General features: G+C 34.2%; 1 protein-coding gene across 1 annotated transcript in view; it reads left to right on the forward strand.

The window, feature by feature from the left end:
• Ube2g1 (ubiquitin conjugating enzyme E2 G1) overlaps window positions 1–18,541 on the forward strand; it is a 97,999-nt gene that overhangs the window by 72,992 nt on the left and 6,466 nt on the right. The window contains exons 3-5 of the mRNA XM_076870658.1: window positions 5,388–5,485; window positions 13,345–13,523; window positions 15,869–15,992. Of these exons, the coding sequence (XP_076726773.1) occupies window positions 5,388–5,485; window positions 13,345–13,523; window positions 15,869–15,955 (364 nt within the window). The 3' untranslated portion in view covers window positions 15,956–15,992. The remainder of the gene's footprint in view (window positions 1–5,387; window positions 5,486–13,344; window positions 13,524–15,868; window positions 15,993–18,541) is intronic.

The following is an 18,541-nucleotide window of genomic DNA, read 5'->3' on the forward strand; positions in this document are numbered from 1 at the left end:
AACCTAAATGATTAGCTCGCCATTTAACAATTAGATCATAGAAAATAAACAACTGTACCAAAATTTTTATAAAAGCTGGTGTGAAATTTTGTGATGGCATTATTAGCCTTCATTTAGTAGCTAGAGGGCAACCCACATTCTTTACAGTCCATGTAATCGGCTAGCACATCATTTGAGGCTGGTAGTCAACATGAACATGAATGTGGTCATTATACTCATCTTCCGGTTATATTTCATTAAATTTTTATTATTGAATCTTTCTAGCACTGTTAAGAATGCATTTCTTCTTTTTCTCCACCTTTCCCTCCTTTTGTTCTTTTCTTTTCTTTTTTGGTCATTCAGGGATTGAACCTAGGGCCCTGTCCATGCGAGCACTTTATCGCTAAGCTATAACCCCCCATCCAATAATAAATTTTTGAGCTTTCTGTGAAGTATACATTCTGGAAATGGTGTGGGATAGCTCCTATTTTCAGACTAATTATCAAGTAGTATGAATAGCCACCTCTATCCCCAGAAATAAAATTTTCAGATAGAAGTGGCAGTGGTTTTTTTCAGAAAAAAGAGACCCAGATATCACTAAAAGAAAAAAGACAGATGCAAATATCCCTAAATAATTATAAATTTGTTGTAAATAATGAATACCCTCTTTTATATTTAACTCTTTTTTTTTCTTTCATCACCATTGGTTGGTCTATTTAAGGAGTATGTTTTTTTAAAAATTTCTTACCATGGCCATGGTATAAAAAATTTTGTTGGAGTCTTTAAGATTATATGTGTTTTATAATTTTCCCCAACCTTGGTTGAATATAGAAAACATGTAGTTAATGATAGAGGTCTTATTAAAACTCTTTTACAATTGTGAAATTCTGTTATATTTACAAAATTCTTTTACAGTCTTATTAGAGACTTGAAGGCAGAAATCATATATTCTATATTCAAATTCTGTAGGGAATGAATCTAGTGTCTGATCACTTAGAAACTGAGTGATCAATGGCAGTGTCATGTCATTTATCATGTGCTTTGAACATGATAATATGGGCTTAAGAATATGGGCTTTGGAGACTGCCTTGGTATAACTCCCTTACTCTATCATTTTTATTGGTTGTGTTACTTTGCATAATTATATAAACTTGACCTTAGTTGGTATCTTTCATGTCTAGATTAAAGAACATAAATTGAAAAAAAAATGCTTAGAATGTGTTACATTGCATTATAACAGAAGCAGGGGGAGAAGAAGCAGTCAAATATCAGAATAGTGGAGAAATTGTGGAATGTGTCAGGTAAAACGAATGAACAAAAGGCAGATACTAATAGAGACATAGATTGAAAGAACAATATTGAGCAAAATTTCAGAAGGCAGCATACAGCATGTTATTAAAAAATAAGTATGATAGAACGATACAGTACAATTCTTGTAGGGTTTTTATAATTTAATACAGTAACAGTAAGGAAAACCTCTGGGCAAAACTTGGCCTATGTTTAACTTGGCCTATGTTTCTCAAACTTTTTAAAAACTGTGGAACAGTTGGTTTCGTACCTCTTTTTGACCCATACTAATAATTATGTTATTAGAATCTGTGATGGAAAAAGTCTTTAATTGTGTAACAGAAGTAAAGGTATTTTGAATTCATTTATACTTTATTTTTGGTATGAGGGATTAAACCCAGGGGCACTTAACCACTGAACCACATCCCTTGGCATCCCCACCCCGCCCTTAAAAATTTTTTTTTTCTTTTTTATTAGAAAAGACTTCCTGAATTACTCAGGGCCTCGCTAAGTTGCTGAGGCTGGGTTTGAAGTCAGGATCCTCCTGCTCCAGCCACCTGAGTCGCTGGGATTACAGGCATGTGCCACCTTGTCTGGTTATTGATACTTTTAATAACTTTTAATTTTGTTTACCACAGTTGTATCTTTGTGGGCTTGAAAAAATGAATATATTGATGTTTAGTCTGTAATTACCCTGTGGGTTTAGGATTCCTCTCTGCTCACTTGACTATTGAGTAGAAGTTTGCACCCAGAAATTGGGTACTACCAAGCAAGGCAGTGAATGAATGAAGGTAGAATTTCCCCAGATAAAATAGAAGGTGATGGGTTCACAGAGAGAAGAAAAATTATGAGAACTAGCATAGTTGTTTCTCAGTGTTTTAGAAGAAGGGAAAATTATGTGTTTTAAATCTTTAGGGCAGTCTTACTAAGTAAATTTCACTGACATTTTAAAGTTTGAAAATAATTTATAATTTAGAGGCATTAAGGCAATGTTTTTGTTTGTTGTTTTTTGTTTTATTTGGGGTATTACTGAGGATTGAACCTAGGGGCACTCCACCACTGAGATAAACCCCAGCCCTTTTCATTTTTTTGAGATAGTGTCTTTAAGTCCTTGAATTTGGAATCTTCATGCTGGGTTTGGGCCACCATGCCTAGCCTGAGGCAGTTTTTCATAATGAGGATTCCATTAGGCCATTATGGAGCCTTTTGATGGCATCTGATAAATCAAAATTAAAGTGATCTGGGAAAACCAACTTAATATTTCTCAAGGAATATCAGAATATCCTCACTAGTAAAATAAAGTGTATGGGTATGTGTGTGTGTGTGTCTGTATCTGTATTTGTGGCTTTTCAACTTTGTTTTTTAAACCATGATCAGACAATATTTTGTATCATGATCCAATGATATATGTTTATATAGGTTAGTGAGTAGAAATACATAGATTTTATAAAAATACATGTTTTCTGTTCTATTTCTGTTAACAAAAGAACTTGATAAGTGACTCACTGAATTGCTTTTGCAGCCTATGTGGAAGACTAGTCCATGTAATTAATATGTCCTAAGACCAGTTTGGCACTTATTAATGCAGGTTGGGGTAGCTGAGATAGTACTTCTCTTTTGTCAATGTAATGTACATTCCACAGCAGCTGTTTCAGACTCTGTTCCCTTCAAGGCTTCATGTTTTTTTCCTTTCAGGTGATAACCTGGTAAATTATCCAAGAGTAAGGCCCTAGGCAGGCATAGAATTTGTCATTCTTTTGATACTTTTAATAACTTTTAATTTTGTTTACCACGGTTATATCTTTGTGGGTTTGAAAAAAAAATAAATATATTGATGTTTAGTCTATAATTATCCTTTTTACTCCTGGATATCTGTACTATATTCAATCTGTTTTTCTTCCTGTGGGAAAGGAAAAGATGTTCTTTCTTTTTCATGGTTAGGCACTCTACTACCTTTGTTTCCTTTCTACTTATAGATAATTTCTCATTGTTCTTTTTCTAATATCTCTAGCCAACACATTCATATCTTCTTGCAAACAAATTAGTCTTCCCCCTTGGAAAGTACTTTGTTTGTACTTTTTCTTCATCTTCTTTCTTAAATTTCTTGTACAATTTGTCCCATTCATCATGCTTTATACTGTACCATCCCATTCTTTCCTTAATGCTTTGTGATCTTTTTCTGTTGTTTTTATCAAAATTGATTTTGAAGGTCACTGAATTTATATATTTTTGAATCAAGTTGCCTTTCCTAAGATTCACAAGTGTGTGTGTGTGTGTGTGTGTGTGTGTATATATATACATATACATATAAAAAAATTTTGGGTGGTGCTGGGGATGGAATCCAGGGCCTTGTGCATGCAAGGCAAACACTCTACCACTGAGCTATATCCTCAGCCCACACAAGTATTTGTAATAGTGATCTACTTATCTTTTTAGCACTTAGTTCCATTGCAGTGATGCACCCCTGTAAGGGCACCCAAAGCAACTTAGCCAGACCCCGTCTCAAAATTGAAAATAAAAAGGGTTGGGGATGCGGCTTTGTGGGTTCACGGTGGGAACCACAAACAAAAAACTTAATCTGTACCTGTTCTTGCTTTCTTGAACAGAAAAGTTAATACTTGCTTGTACTTTAAAATTCAAGCTATATTGAAATGTGCATATCAGAAAGTAAAATGATCCCATATCATACTCTCTATAGAGTTAACCATTATAATGTACTGATGATATACTCCCAGACATTTTTCTATTTGTGTACAAATGTGTCCACATTTTTGTTTAAAAAACAAATGGGCTTATTCTATAAATATTTGCTTTTTAAAATAGTACTTATTACTGGTATTTTGTTTTTTTGCTAGATATTTTGTTTCTAATTCTAGAATGGTAAGCTTCACAATGATTGCTAATGCTTTGTTCTTTTTTAAAAAATTATTTAGAACAATGCTTAGCATAACTAGATAATGAATTTTATCTAGTTTAAGTATGTAATGTATATTTGTTCATGAATCAAAACTATTTTCTGATCTAAGAATTCCATTTCTCATTGATCTGAAATAATCACGACTCTGCTCTAATGGAGTGTATACATTGAATAATAAGAGAATCATATATGCAAAATGCTATTGCAGTAAATTAAAAGAAGTCAGTGTGATAGAGGGGACCTAGTGACTAGATTGGGAAAATCTTTTTGTCTAGGTAACAGTTAAAGCTGAGTGAATGATGATCAGAAGAAAAACGAAAAGGGTATTTCAAGCAGAGGAAACATCTAGCATCTGGGTTCCAAGGAAGGAATTTGGTCATTTTTGCCCTTTAAGGCTGACTTGATCTTTTGGGTTTTAGTTGGTATTATATACATCATTTTATTGTTTTATTGACATTTCTTCAAGAATGATTCCCAGTTAAATGGCATTGATTTATAACTGGGCTGTCCAGTATGGTAGCCAATAGCCACTTGTGGCTAGTGACTCTATATTGAACAAACAGAGGTATAGAACATCTTTAATTTTGCAGAAAGTTCTTTTCATGAGCACGGTTCTGGAAAGTCAATAGACTACAAACTCCTTCAGAGACTATATTCTGTTCACTGCTGTACTCCCAATATTCAACACATAACACATTGGTTCCCAGACAAGGAACAACAAATGCATATAAGCTTTGAGATGACAAGGAACTTATGTGTTTGAGGAACTGAAAGAAGACTGGCTAGAACAGAAAAAAGAGCGATAGTTTGAGATCAATGTAGATAAATTGGCAACTCGAGCCCTATAAGCAGTGTTAAACTTTCTGAATTTTGTTATAAGTGCATTGGGAAATGATGGAAAGATCATAGCATAACTACTGATGATCTGATCTGAATGCCTGTTTTACCAAACCATTTCTTTTTCCTTTTACTAGCTCTCTTGAGAGTTTAATAAAGTTGTAGGTATGATAGTTACCTCAAACACCCAGTTTAATAAACTATTTGTAGGGAATCCAAATTATTCACTATGTTTACTTTTGAACCCTTGAATTATTCACTATGTTTACTTTTAGTGCCTACACTCTTGTTTTATATTTGTTTTAATGGTTGTATACTTATAAGCAGGAACTTATAGGCAAGAACTTGTTTTTGTTTTTTTTTTCAGTGAAGGTGGTGTTTTTAAGGCTCATCTCACGTTCCCAAAAGATTATCCCCTCCGGCCTCCTAAAATGAAATTCATTACAGAAATCTGGCACCCAAATGGTAAGTTTGTCTGGTTTTGTTTTTACTTGAAATATAAAGATTTCAAGGTCAATAACAGAGATGATAGTTCTTGGTGAAATTGCTTTGGAATTTACTTTTTAGGTTCATTGTATTCATTGTGCACATGGCCTTGTAGTAGCTTTTTTAAGATAGAAGAACTAATAGATCACATGGAAAATATTATTTTTTATTTATTTACTTAGATTTCTCCTCTTTTTGAGACTCGGTGTTCCAAATTACAGGCAGTTTCTGAATAGTATTAATTACAAAGAGCATAGAAATCATGAAACATAGGTTTCTAGTATATATTTCGTTAACTCAGTTTTAGAACAATGGCTACTCTTAACAGCTAAGAACATAGATAAAAGTTAAAAAGGACTTTCCCACCTGCTACATAGGTGATTCATAGACAAGGGAAATACATACCGTTGAAAGCATTCAATACTGCTGTGCATGTCGTGATGACACTGACCTGTTTAATCCAAAGATTGGCTGCCCTGTAAAATCTATGTTGTGACCAAAGGTTAGGCCAGATAAGCTTCTTTTATATACACAGGCTCCTTGAATTTTTGGCTTTGGTTTGTGTGATAGACCTTGTAAGGGTTTCTTTTCTGTTTTGACTAGTTATCTTTATAGACTATTATACTAATTTGTGTTCTGCATCTTATTCTCAAGACTTTTGGTTGCAAGGAATAGAAATACATAAATTAAATTAAGCAAGAGTCAGTGAGAGGAATGATGGAATGAATGAACAAATTAAATAAGGATTTATCCTAAGCAAATGGGGTATCAAGGCTTTAAAAAAAAATGTAGTAGTTCCAGTTTTCTATTTGACTGTTCCAGTCTCATCTACATATATGTATGTGTGTGTATGTATGTATATATATATGTATGATGAGACTGGAACAGTCAAATAGAAAACTGGAACTACTACATTTCATTATATTATTAAGACAGCAGGGTCATACAAGTAGTATCTTGGGGGTAGGGGTATAGCTCAGTTGGTAGAGTGCTTGTTTTGCAAGTACAAGGCCCTGGGTTCAATCCCCAGCACCAAAAAAATAGAAGAAGAAGATAAAAGTAATATCTCTAGTTAATAATGACAGAAGGCATTAATGATAGTCCTGCCTGATTCCTGGATACTTGATTTGGTGATGTACTTCGTGACATTTCTTTGATCTTTTTCTGGACTTTGGGCAGTGCAATTTCTTCTGCTTTCACTTGAATTACTTGATATATGTAATAGGCATTCTTCTTGGGCTTGATTTGAAAGAAGGTCCAACAAAGTTTCTCAATTTTGTTTCACTACAAATTAGCTGTGTGACTCTAGGCAAAGCCTCTATGAATCTTACGTTCTCTGCAAAAATTAAATAAGTGCATATATGTAAGCAAAATAATGAAACTTCCTTCCTGTCAGGAGGGAGGATAGTAGCATCACAAGTTTGGGAGGAAAATTGATGTGTGGTTTTTTTTTTTGTTTTGTTTTGTTTTGTTTTTTTATTTTTTAAAGGAGTCTTTTCATTTTGTAGAGACAGGCTTTAGAGAAGGAAATAATCAAAATTTTATTGGAGAAAGGATAATTAGTGAAGAAAGGATACCTGAGGAAGTGATGGGGTAGGGATGGCAGCTACAGAAAGAATTAGCTATAGGACGGAGTGAAAAGTCATTCTGAAATGGAAAAGAGAAAAACTGGGGCAAGCAAGATAGTTAAAGAATGTGAGTATCTGGAAAGCACTGGGAGTATAGCGATGTTTTCTCAGCTATACTTCCCATAAGATGTCGTGGTCTCTGTGGAAGAGGTGCGCATTAAGCAGAATGGTGAAGCTGTGAGGTGATAGTGATATAGGTATCCATTTTTTTCTGGAAGCTGAAAAGGAGATATGTTCTTGAATGGAATTTTGAATGTTGAATATGCCTGACTTGAACATTATTCTGCAGGCTGTAGAGTTTCATTAAATTGATGAGTTTAAAGTTGTTCCATAGGTTCATCATGATTATATTTTCCTTCCAGAAAGCTTAGACTAGTAGAAGATTGGAAAAAGAAGCCAGACAGACATATCAGTATCAGAGTAAGAAACAGTAAAAGCTTGAACCAAGAATAGTATCAAAAAGGATGATATAGTTCTCTTCACTTGTTGATTACCAGATATGAGTGGAAATAAAGACATAAGAATTTAGGATTGACTGGTCATTTCAGAAAGTAATTATAGAATGAAAACCACAATGAGATAACCACTTTTGCCCATAAGGATGGCTGTAGTAAAAATAGTAATAACACGTATTAATAATGAAGCAGAGAAATTATAACTCATATAATACTGAGAAGAATGTAAAGTGGTGCAGATGTTTGGAAAATAGTTAGCAGATCCTTAGAAGGTTAAGCATAGTTATCATTATGATCCAGCAATTCTATTCTACTCCTAGGTAGATAGCTAAGAAAATTAAAAACATGTGCCTCCCAAATCTCATACAAGAGTGTTCTTAGCAAAATTTATTAACCCCAAAGTAGAAACGACCCAAATGCCTGTCAATTGATGAATGGAAAAATAAAATGTGGCATTATATCTGTGTAATAGATTATCATTTGTCAAATAAAAAGAAATAAAGTACTAATACAAGTGACAACATGGATAAACCTTATAAGCATGATGTTAAATGAACAAAGCCAGTTTTAAAAAATAACACAGTGATTCCATTTATATGTAATAATTGGAATCTGTAGGGCCAAAATAGATCAGTAGTTGCCTAGAGCTGGAGGGGTGTTTGGGTGGAAATAAGGAGTTATTACCAGTTGGCTATGGGATATCTTTTGGGATGATGAAAATATTCTAAAATTGATCCTGGTGGTGGTTGTACAATTGTAAATACAGTAGGTAGAAACCATTATATTGTATGTTTGGAACAGGTGAATCGTATGGTAGGTGAATTATATCTCAGTAAAGGTATTACAAAATTATTATAGGGTAAATAATACTTTTGAGTGGCTTAGATGCATTCAGTTTTGTTCCTCCCCCCCTTGAGATACACTGATATTTTCAGATAGATAATTAGATGAAACTAGGATTCAGTAATGAATCTAGGGCCTTGGAAGTTATTGCCTTAGGATGACAGATAACAGTATGATCTACTGAATGAATTAATTTACCCAGAGAAACAGTTATTAAATGTTAGGGATTAGGATAATGTCAAAAGTCAGGTTAAAGAAGGGGAAAACTAGGGCTGGTTGTGGTGGCACATGCTTGTAATCCCAGTGGCTCAGGAGGCTCAGGTAGAGGATCATGAGTTCAAAGCCAGCCTAGCCAATTTAGCAAGGCCCTAATCTTGTCTCTAAATAAAAAATATTAAAAGGGGCTGGCAATGTGGCTCAGTGCTAAAGCCCCTCTGAGTTCAGTCTCAGGTACCAAAAAAAAAAGGGGGGGGGGGAGGAAAGGAGAAGCTGAGAGAAAGTGGAGTTGAAGAGTCAAGAGGAAAGAATTGACATGGAAGCCAAGGGAGGAAAATACATCCAGGAAGATGCTGTCAAGTATCATTTGTGTTGGGCCAGAAGGGTTGGCTTAGATTGACTTCCTATATGTTATCCAGACCAATTTTTGAAAATAATGTTAGTATCCTGATAGGCAGCAAAAGTCAGTTTTCATAAGGTATAAAAGAGCACCCAAGTAGTGAGTAAGTGGAGAAAATGAGAGCAAGCCAGTTTTTTTTAATTGTGTGTGTTTTGTTTTATTTTTTTTTTAATTTAAATTATTGGTTCTTTTAAATTCATTCTGATATAATTACATGAACATGGAATATATCTTATTCTAGTTAGGATTCCATTCTTATGGATGTACATGATGGTGGGATATTCACTGTGTTGTTTTCACATGTACATGGGAAAATTACGTCAGATTCATTTCAGTGTCAGTTTTTTGTAGTTTTGGATCCGTATTCTCAAGAAAGGATATATTAACTAGAATGCATTGTTCAGAGATTTTTTTTAAAGTTATGATTTATTGTACTGGTGATTGGACCTAGGGGCACTCTATCACTGAGCCATATCCCTAGCACTTTTTATTTTTTGAGGCAGAGTTTCACTAAATTGCCAAGGCTGACCTCAAATTTGTTGGGATTACAGGAGTGTGCCACTGTGCCCAGCTCTACAAGTGATTTATTTATTTATTTAAAAAGCAGTCATTATCATCTATTTGGTATATGTTGGGAACAAGAACTCTCTAGCTTCAAAAATAAACATTGAAAATACTGAGGGAGACAGGGAGAGAGAGACTAAAAGGAAATGATAGTTCCCTGAATATAGAATTCTTCACTGAATCTTCTATCAGAAATGAAGAATAGCTCTAAAGTACATTGAGATGAAACGAAAAAGAAGCAAAAATTAAAAATTATACACAGGAGCTAGGCATGGTGATACATGCTATAATTCCAGTTCATTGGGAAGGTAAGGTAGGAGTGTTGCAAGTTTGAGGCCAGCCTGTATAATTTAAGTGAAACCCTGACTCACAATAAAAATAAAAAAAATTTCAAAAATGGATGTAGCTCAATGGTAGAGTAGAGTGCTTCCCTCTAGCAGGTACAAGGCCCTGGGTTCAACCCCTAATACCAGGGAAAAGAACACAAATTATTTAGGGGTAAATTGAGAAGCATTTTGTAAAGGTAAATATAAACACTTGACCACATAACTGGCTAAAGGATAAGAACAGACATTTTTCAAAATGTCTGTTTATGTGGAAAGTTGTCATGGAAAAAAAATTTGGAAAAGCTAATTATTTATTAGATGTTATGAAATTTCAATAAAACTGTTAATCCTGAGTGAGGAGGCAGTGATAATGTTCACTTCATATTGCTTATGGCTGCATAAAATATATGACCTTTTAAAAATATAATTTGGTAATAGGTCTTCAACCTAAAAGTTTTCTTATTCTTATACTGTTTAAAATGACATGACACCTTCAAATGTGAAGAATGTGGAAAAGATTTTACTCAAAGACCACACTTTACTGAACAGTAGAAGATTCATACTAGAGAGAAGCCCTACAAATGTTAACATTGTGCCAGAGACTTTAAAAATGGTTCAACCCTTATTGAACACTACAGGAATCATAGAAGAGAGAAATTATACAAAGAGCCAATGCGACAATGTCTCTAAAGTTGTTCGTTCCTTACTCAGCACTGGAGAATTTGTAACGTGGAAGGATAATATGAGTTAAAAACTATTGTAGACCTTTTAACAATTTCTCAAACATTGCTTATCACTGAAGAATTCATAATGCATAGATACTCTAAACAATGTAAATACTGTGTCCAAGTCTTTACTCAAATTTCAAACTGTCTTCAACTTTTGAAACCTGATATCTATAGGAAATGTAGAAAGACATTAGATATAAGGCAAATAGATAACAGCAAAAACACCTTGAAATATTTAAAAATATAGCTAAGTCTTTATCTGTACCTCATATCTTGATATGAAAAGGAAACAAGGAATTGCCTTTTGCTTAAAATTTATATTAAACACCCTTAGATGATGTAGTAGAAATAAAGAAATTCTCACAAATAATCATAGAATGATATAGAAAACTTGTTTCTCTCTTTTTTTTTTTTTTTTAAAGAGGGGGAGAGAGAGAATTTTTAATATTTATTTTTCAGTTTTAGGCGGACACAACATCTTTTGTTTTGTATGTGGTGCTGAGGATCGAACCTGGGTCACACGCATGCCAGGCGAGCGCTACTGCTTGAGCCACATCCCCAGCCCCAGAAAACTTGTTTCAAATATTACTCAATATCCTCACTTCTGAAAACTGGAGAAAACAATTCTAACCGAGATCTTTTTATCAGAAGAAGAGTTGTTCCTGAGAGTTGTTTATCTATGTTTTTGAGACTTTACAGTAGATTTTGAAATAGTTTATTCAGATTATGTAGGAATTTGTTTACTAAATAAATGTAAAATGACACAAGTAAGTAAAAAGTTTAAAAGATCCTAGTGGGCCTGGTGGTGAATACCTTTAATCCTAGCGACTCAGGAGGCTGAGGCAGGAGGATCATAAGGTCAAGGCCAGCCTCAGCAACTTAGAAAAGCCCTAAGTAACTCAGCATGACTCTGTCTCAAAATAAAAAATTTACAAACCAGGGTAGGGGTAGGGATATAGCTCCGTGGTAGAAACACCCCTGCGTTCAATCCCTGGTGCCAAAAAATAAATAAAAAATTTAAAATCCTAAAAAATAATACTTCATAAAATCTTAGTGCTGAACTTTGTAAGTGTTTTTGGTGTTATTTTTGCCTCTTGATCTACTAATTCCTTTAGTTAATAGAGTCCATTAGCAGGTGGGGGTAGGTTGAAGACTAAGGCTGTACTCTATGTCAGGTGTGGTATGGTCCTGGCACATAGTAGGCATTCAAAAAATATTAATAGAGCAATAATATTGATTTGTATGTATACCTACTTTGATTCTGGTTCTTAGAGTTTTCATTGCCCATGCTGGCGTTCTGAGAGGAAATTCTGAGTTAGAATTTTAAGTATTCACAATTCATTAGGTTCTATAAAGAAGCAGCTAGGAGCCAGGTGCAGTGGCGCACACCTGTAATCCCAATGAGTGGCTCAGGAGGCTGAGACAGGAGGATCAAAGCCAGCCTCAGCAATAGCAAGGCACTAAGCAACTCAGTGAGACCCTGTCTCTAAATAAAATAGAAATAGGGCTGGGGATGTGGCTAGATGCCCCTGAATTCAATCCCTAGTAAGCCCCCAGCCCCTAACCCCCTGTCCCCCAAAGGAAGAAGTTAGGAGTGAAATGTATAAAAATATGGTACTCGCTATTTATAGAATTTGGAAATTTGGTTAATTTACAGCAATAAAATTTTTTTTTAAATGTTTATTTTAGTTCTTGGCGGACACAACATCTTTGTATGTGGTGCTGAGGATCGAACCCGGGTCGCACGCATGCCAGGCGAGCGCGCTACCGCTTGAGCCACATCCCCAGCCCCTACAGCAATAAATTTTAATTAAACATCTTTTTCTAAAATTTCCCCCTTAAAGTATGCTTTTTATCCCTCTCACCCCTTTTTTAAGAGAAAATTTTACCATTAAAGATTACTTTGGCCAATAGATAGGTAATACTTTTGTGTTGTGTAAATGGATTTGTGGATTAATGCTTCCAACTTTTTTTTGTAAATTGATATTTTATTTTTCTCTGAACCATTTGAAAGTAAGATATAGTTATGTCAATACATGTCATCTAGAAATGTTCTCTTATTCTTACTCATTATTACTTGTGGTTTGAATTTTAAAATGATTTTTAGAAAAGAAATCTCATGAATATCATGATATTGACAGATTTTCATGGGTTATAAGTTCCTTTTTGTGCATTTGAACATAACTTTGCTTTTACATGATTTTGAAAGTACATCACTATATTAGTTCCATTTTCTTCGAAAAAAATTCTAAATCTTTGACTATCACCAATTTAAATCAGTAAGTTAGTGGGAAGACTAGAAAATCATTCCATAGAAACAGTTTCCCTTGTTTTAGATCATATGCTTTCTACAAATGAGGAACAGATTTAGTAGTTGCAATCTACTCATTTACATTATATTAAGTATATTTCAATGCTAAACACCATCTATATGCTGTTTATCTTAAAAACTTTACACAAATGAAAAAGCTTACACTATGAGTTTGTTGGATACTATGTGTTTGGTAAAATCTACAGCTTTCTTAAAAAGTTAGCAGATTCCATTTTGGAAATTTTCTGTGTAGTGGTAATGTTTTATACAGGTGTTATTGTAGATCAGGATCATATTTGTAATAGATAATTTATGTCATACCAAATTGGTGATATATTAAACAAAGTTTTATTCTCTAATTTTGCAGTTGATAAAAATGGTGATGTTTGCATTTCTATTCTTCATGAGCCTGGGGAGGATAAATATGGTTATGAAAAGCCAGAGGAACGCTGGCTTCCTATCCATACTGTGGAAACAATCATGATTAGTGTCATTTCTATGCTGGCAGACCCTAATGGAGATTCACCTGCTAATGTCGATGCTGCGGTAAGGTGTTCACATCCTTCTGTCCTCCCTCTTCCATCTTTCCCACCCACCTCTTTTGGGACAGAACCTAGAGTGCTAGGCAAGATTTCTACTACTGAACTGTACCTTCAGCCTGTCACTCTTTCTTTCTTTCTTTCTTTCTTTCTTTCTTTCTTTCTTTCTTTCTTTCTTTCTTTCTAATATTTATTTTTTAGGTGTAGATGGACAAACACATGCCTTTATTTTTATGTGGTGCTGAGAATCAAGCCTGGGTCCCGCCCGTGCTAGGCGAGTGCTCTACTGCTGAGCCACAATCTCAGTCCATCACTCTTTCTTTTAAGAAGACTCAACTTGTTATGTGTAATATGTCCTTTTAAAATATATCTACATCAGGAAATAGCAATTTTGTACTAATTAACATATGTATTACCTCATATCATTTTTTGGTAAAAAAAAAAATCCTGCCTTTAGCAGTTTTTAAGATTATTAACTTTAGTCACAAGATAAAATAGATTTTTAAACTTATTCTTTATCATTGTGGCTAAAATGATAAAAAGATGTAATTTGTGATATTAAAAATTGCATGGGCTATGGATATAGCTTATTAGTGTTTGCCTTGCTGCTCAAGGCCTTGGATTCCATCCCCAGCACCACATATAAGTAAATAAAATAAAGATCCATTGACAACTTAAAAAAAAATTAAATACAGCGTGGGAATGTGTGGATTAAAAATGTAGTTTTTAAAATGTGATCAAAGTTATCAGTTTCAGATAATCTCTTATAAAATTCTTAGCTTTGTGGTAACTACAAAGCAAAATCCTATAGTAGACAAAAACAAGGAATCAAAGCATACCAATAGAGAAAACCACTTAATCACAAAGAAGATGGCAAGAGAAAGAAAGGATCACAAAACAACCAGAGAACAGTGAACAAAATGGCAACAATAGATCCATATTTACAATTAGGGTTAGGATTAGAGAGCTCTCTTCTGGATTCCTATATCCAAATTAGATTGATTCTCTCACCCTCTCATGCTGGCTGCCTCTATTAGATTTTTCCTTTGTAGCTCTTCTGGATCAGATCTTCTGTTTCCTGGATCACATTTTTCTTTTCCTTTTTCCTACGGACTTCATCCTAACATTTTAGATATGTGGGAATTAAATCTAGAGCCCTTTCATGATTCAAGGTGCTTTATCCTTCCCTAAAGCTTGATTGATACTTTGTTTTTAGAGTTCTAGGAAGAAAATGCAAAATTTAGACAGAATTAATTTTTTAGTTTTTATTATTGATGACAGGAAAGTTGATTATAGGCTGATTCTCCATTGTTAGATGTCAACCACCCCCATTTCCTTTTAGGTTCTTTATTCTTGGGTCTTCTGAAATTTCGTACAATTGTATAAACTCTTTAATCTTTCACCTCTGAAGTTGGTATATACCTTTTGAAATTAAAGACTTATGTTTTGGAAAAATGTGTAATTGTTTTGAGACTTTATCCAATTTTAATATTCCTTCCTTTTTTGAACTTGTTTTAATTTATACCCATATTGATCCCCTAGCATTATCTTTTATCTAAATAATGCCCTTTTTTGTTTTGGAGGTGGGTGCTGGGGATTGAACCCAGGGGCACAATGTATTTGCTTATTGGTGTGTCTTGCTTTGAGGGGAAACCCTCCCTCCCCCCTTTTTTCTTTTTAATATATCTTCCTTTGTAAAGGCAAGGATTGATGATTTCCATAGTCTTTGCTGTTCCTAAATTGATGATATGCAAATAAAAAGAAACAGGCTGAGCATTTTTGAGCACATTTCTGTTACTTTTATGCTAAATGAAATCACCTCTTTTCTCATTGGAACTGTGTTGGTGGTCTTATGTGTTCATGATTGATAAGTTATCTGTTTACCCGTACTTTCTACCCCTACTTTCTACCTACTAGTACTCACTATCATTTCAGTGTAATGCATCTCACCTATCTACTTTAAAGATACAAGATAGTTTTATGTTGACTTTGTTTTCTGGTTATTTTCAAGTAAGGAAAGTTAGTAATCCTTCGCATAGCTTGAATGTCTTTTTTTTTTTTGTAAATTGTAGCTTTCTTTCTAGTGTAACATAAAACCATAGCTATTATTTTTTGGGGTCTTTTCTTTTTTAAAAGAGAAATTTTCTTGTAAGGGTAATTAGCAGAAATTGTTTCTATTTGTATATTCCAACAAAGTACCTTACAAAAATACTTTTTGACTGTTTTCTGCCTTGTTAAACTTTTTTAAAGTATTCAAACTACCAAAAGATTATATTCAAAGTTAAAATGATTATTTGAGATTACAAGGAAAAGTTTACATAAAATCATTTGATGTTACTTTTGTACCTACAGAAAGAATGGAGGGAAGACAGAAACGGAGAATTTAAAAGGAAAGTTGCACGCTGTGTAAGAAAAAGCCAAGAGACTGCTTTTGAGTGACATTTATTCAGCAGCTAGTAATTTCACTTATTTCAGGGTGAGTTCATTTAAAAAATTATACTACTGTTCTGTCTTTTGGAAAATGCTATGTCAGTTTTAAAAAATCATATGATTTAGATATTTGAATTGTTCGTTCTCATTGATTTTATTATTTTTAATAGTATTATTCAGAAATTCTTAAGGCTATAATTTAATCTGTTTGTTTTTTCCCTTTAGCTGATTTTAAGTAGATATTTTGTTTTAAAATAGTTGTATGATAGTCTTTTTCTTTTCATTCATGGTAAAATTTCTAATATATATATAATTTGTACTGGGGATTGAACCCAGGGGTGCTTTATCACTGAGCTACCACCCCAGACCTTTTTGTTATTTCCTCTTTAGCAACAGGGTCTTGTTGAATTGTTCAGGGGTTCACTGATTGCTGAGGCTGGCCTCCAACTTGTGATCCTACTGCCTGAGCCTCCTATGAGTAGCTGGAATTACAAGAATGCGGCTACTACTCCCAGCTGCATTGGTTTTTTATGGGTGTTACACCTTCTTAAGAACAAAATAACCCTCAGGGCTTGTTCTTCTCACCCATATATTATGTTTTCCATTTATTTAAGAGCTTGATGACAACAAGGAAGTGGAGTAAAATAGATAATATTGAAGCTTAAGCTTACTCATATTTATTTTTTAGTTGTAGTTGGACACAATACCTTTATGTTATGTATTTATTTATTTATATGTGGCGCTGAGGATCGAACCCAGGGCCTCACACACAAGGTGAGCCACAACCCAGCCCCTTATTAATGTTTTTACTTGTGAAACGGTACTTTATAGATTATGGAAATGACCAAGGCTTTTTTTTTTTTTTTTTTTTTTTTTGGTATTTGGGATTAAACCCAGGGGTGCTTAAATCACTGAGCCACTTTCCTAGTCCCCTCCCCCCCCCTTTTTTTTTGTGACAGGGTCTCACTAAGTCTCTGAGCCTGGCTTTGAACTTGGATCCTTTTGCTTCAGCCTCCTAAGCTATTGGGATTATAGGCATTTATCTTGATAGCATTTTTAAAATTAATTAATAATACTAATGAAGTTGCACAAGCAAATTGGGTAAGGAGTTATATATTGTTTCTTTTAAAGTTGAACCATAGAAGACTTAAAAATAATAAAAAATAAAAAGTGGGGCTGAGGTTGTGGCTTAGCAGTAGAGTGCTTGCCTAGCACGTGCAAGGCACTGGGTTGATCCTCAGCACCACATAAAAATAAAAACAAATAAAAATAAAGGTATGTGCCCCCCCCCCAAAAAAAAAAAAAAGTATAAGCCATATGCCTCAGTGCATAAAATAGGTTAATCAGGAAATAGCATAAGACCTTATAGTTACATAGTAAGGAAGCAATAATTGGAAATTTTGACTTAATAGGTCATCACCGTCGACACAATGATAAGAAAGCACACTTCTTCTTAAAAGTTGCAGTTACTAGTTACTTCATAAATATTCACAGGCACTAAGCAACTCTCTTCCCAGGGCCTTGCACTGTTGCACAAGGGTATGGGAGCAGCAGTTATTGGTAGAACAATCTTGAATTAAATTAACACATTAATTTTACTGAAGATATTTGAGAACCAAAACCTTCTCTTCTTAAGCACTGCAGACTACATTTCGGCCCTTTATTTATTTATTTTTTAACACACAAGAGTTTATTTGTCAGAGCTGACAAATAAAGGCCATCTCTCCATAGATGGAGAGGGGCCTCAGTTCTTTAAGAACTTGGTGTTACTTCTCTAGTATGATGTGATGTAACTGGGAAAGAAAAGCCTCAGTAATCATCTAACCTAATCAGTAGTTTTGTTTGAGCCAAGGTGTGAGATCATTTGAAAACTAGATTAAACATTTCATACCCAAATCCATGACTTAATAATGTCTAAAACTCAATATGTCATTTTTTAGGTAGATGGTAGAAGAAAAGTTTGAAAAACAACAGTGATTTGAAGAAGCACATAAAATGTATGAAGTCTGCAGTAGTATTTACCTTAAGGGAGGAAGAGAGGAAACATGAAACAAAGGGGACTTTACCCTTTTATTTTTTCCCCTTTATTTTTATTTTATATATGTTATTTTTTTGTGGTGCTAGGGATTGAACCCAGGACCTTACACAAACTCTCTTTATTCTTGACTATCAGTCCTCCAGTCTCATGTTAATGTTTGGCTCTTCTCACCTCTCCACAGAAAACTAAACTCCTAAAGACACTAAGTACTGGTTTTTTGGGTTACATCTTCAGATTTAATTAAGTTTTGATTCTGTAACATTTGGCACTACAGATATTTCCTCCTAGAAACATCTCTTATCCACCTGGGTGAATATCAAGGTTCTATCTTAGTTCCTTCTAAATCTGATTGCTACGTTTATCTGATTTTTAATCTGATTTGCCTGCCTCTTTGTTGCCCTCCACTTTTGCTTCTCACTCTGTGTCCCTAGTTGCAGGGACAAAGTAAGCAAACTATCTGTTTCCTACCTCAGCCTCCCAATTCTACTCCCAGAAATAACCACTAATAATAGTTGAATCTTTCAGTAATTTAATCCTCCTTGGACACACATAAATAC

Source organism: Callospermophilus lateralis, chromosome 11 (genome assembly GCF_048772815.1).
Source record: "Callospermophilus lateralis isolate mCalLat2 chromosome 11, mCalLat2.hap1, whole genome shotgun sequence".
NCBI lineage: Eukaryota > Metazoa > Chordata > Mammalia > Rodentia > Sciuridae > Callospermophilus > Callospermophilus lateralis.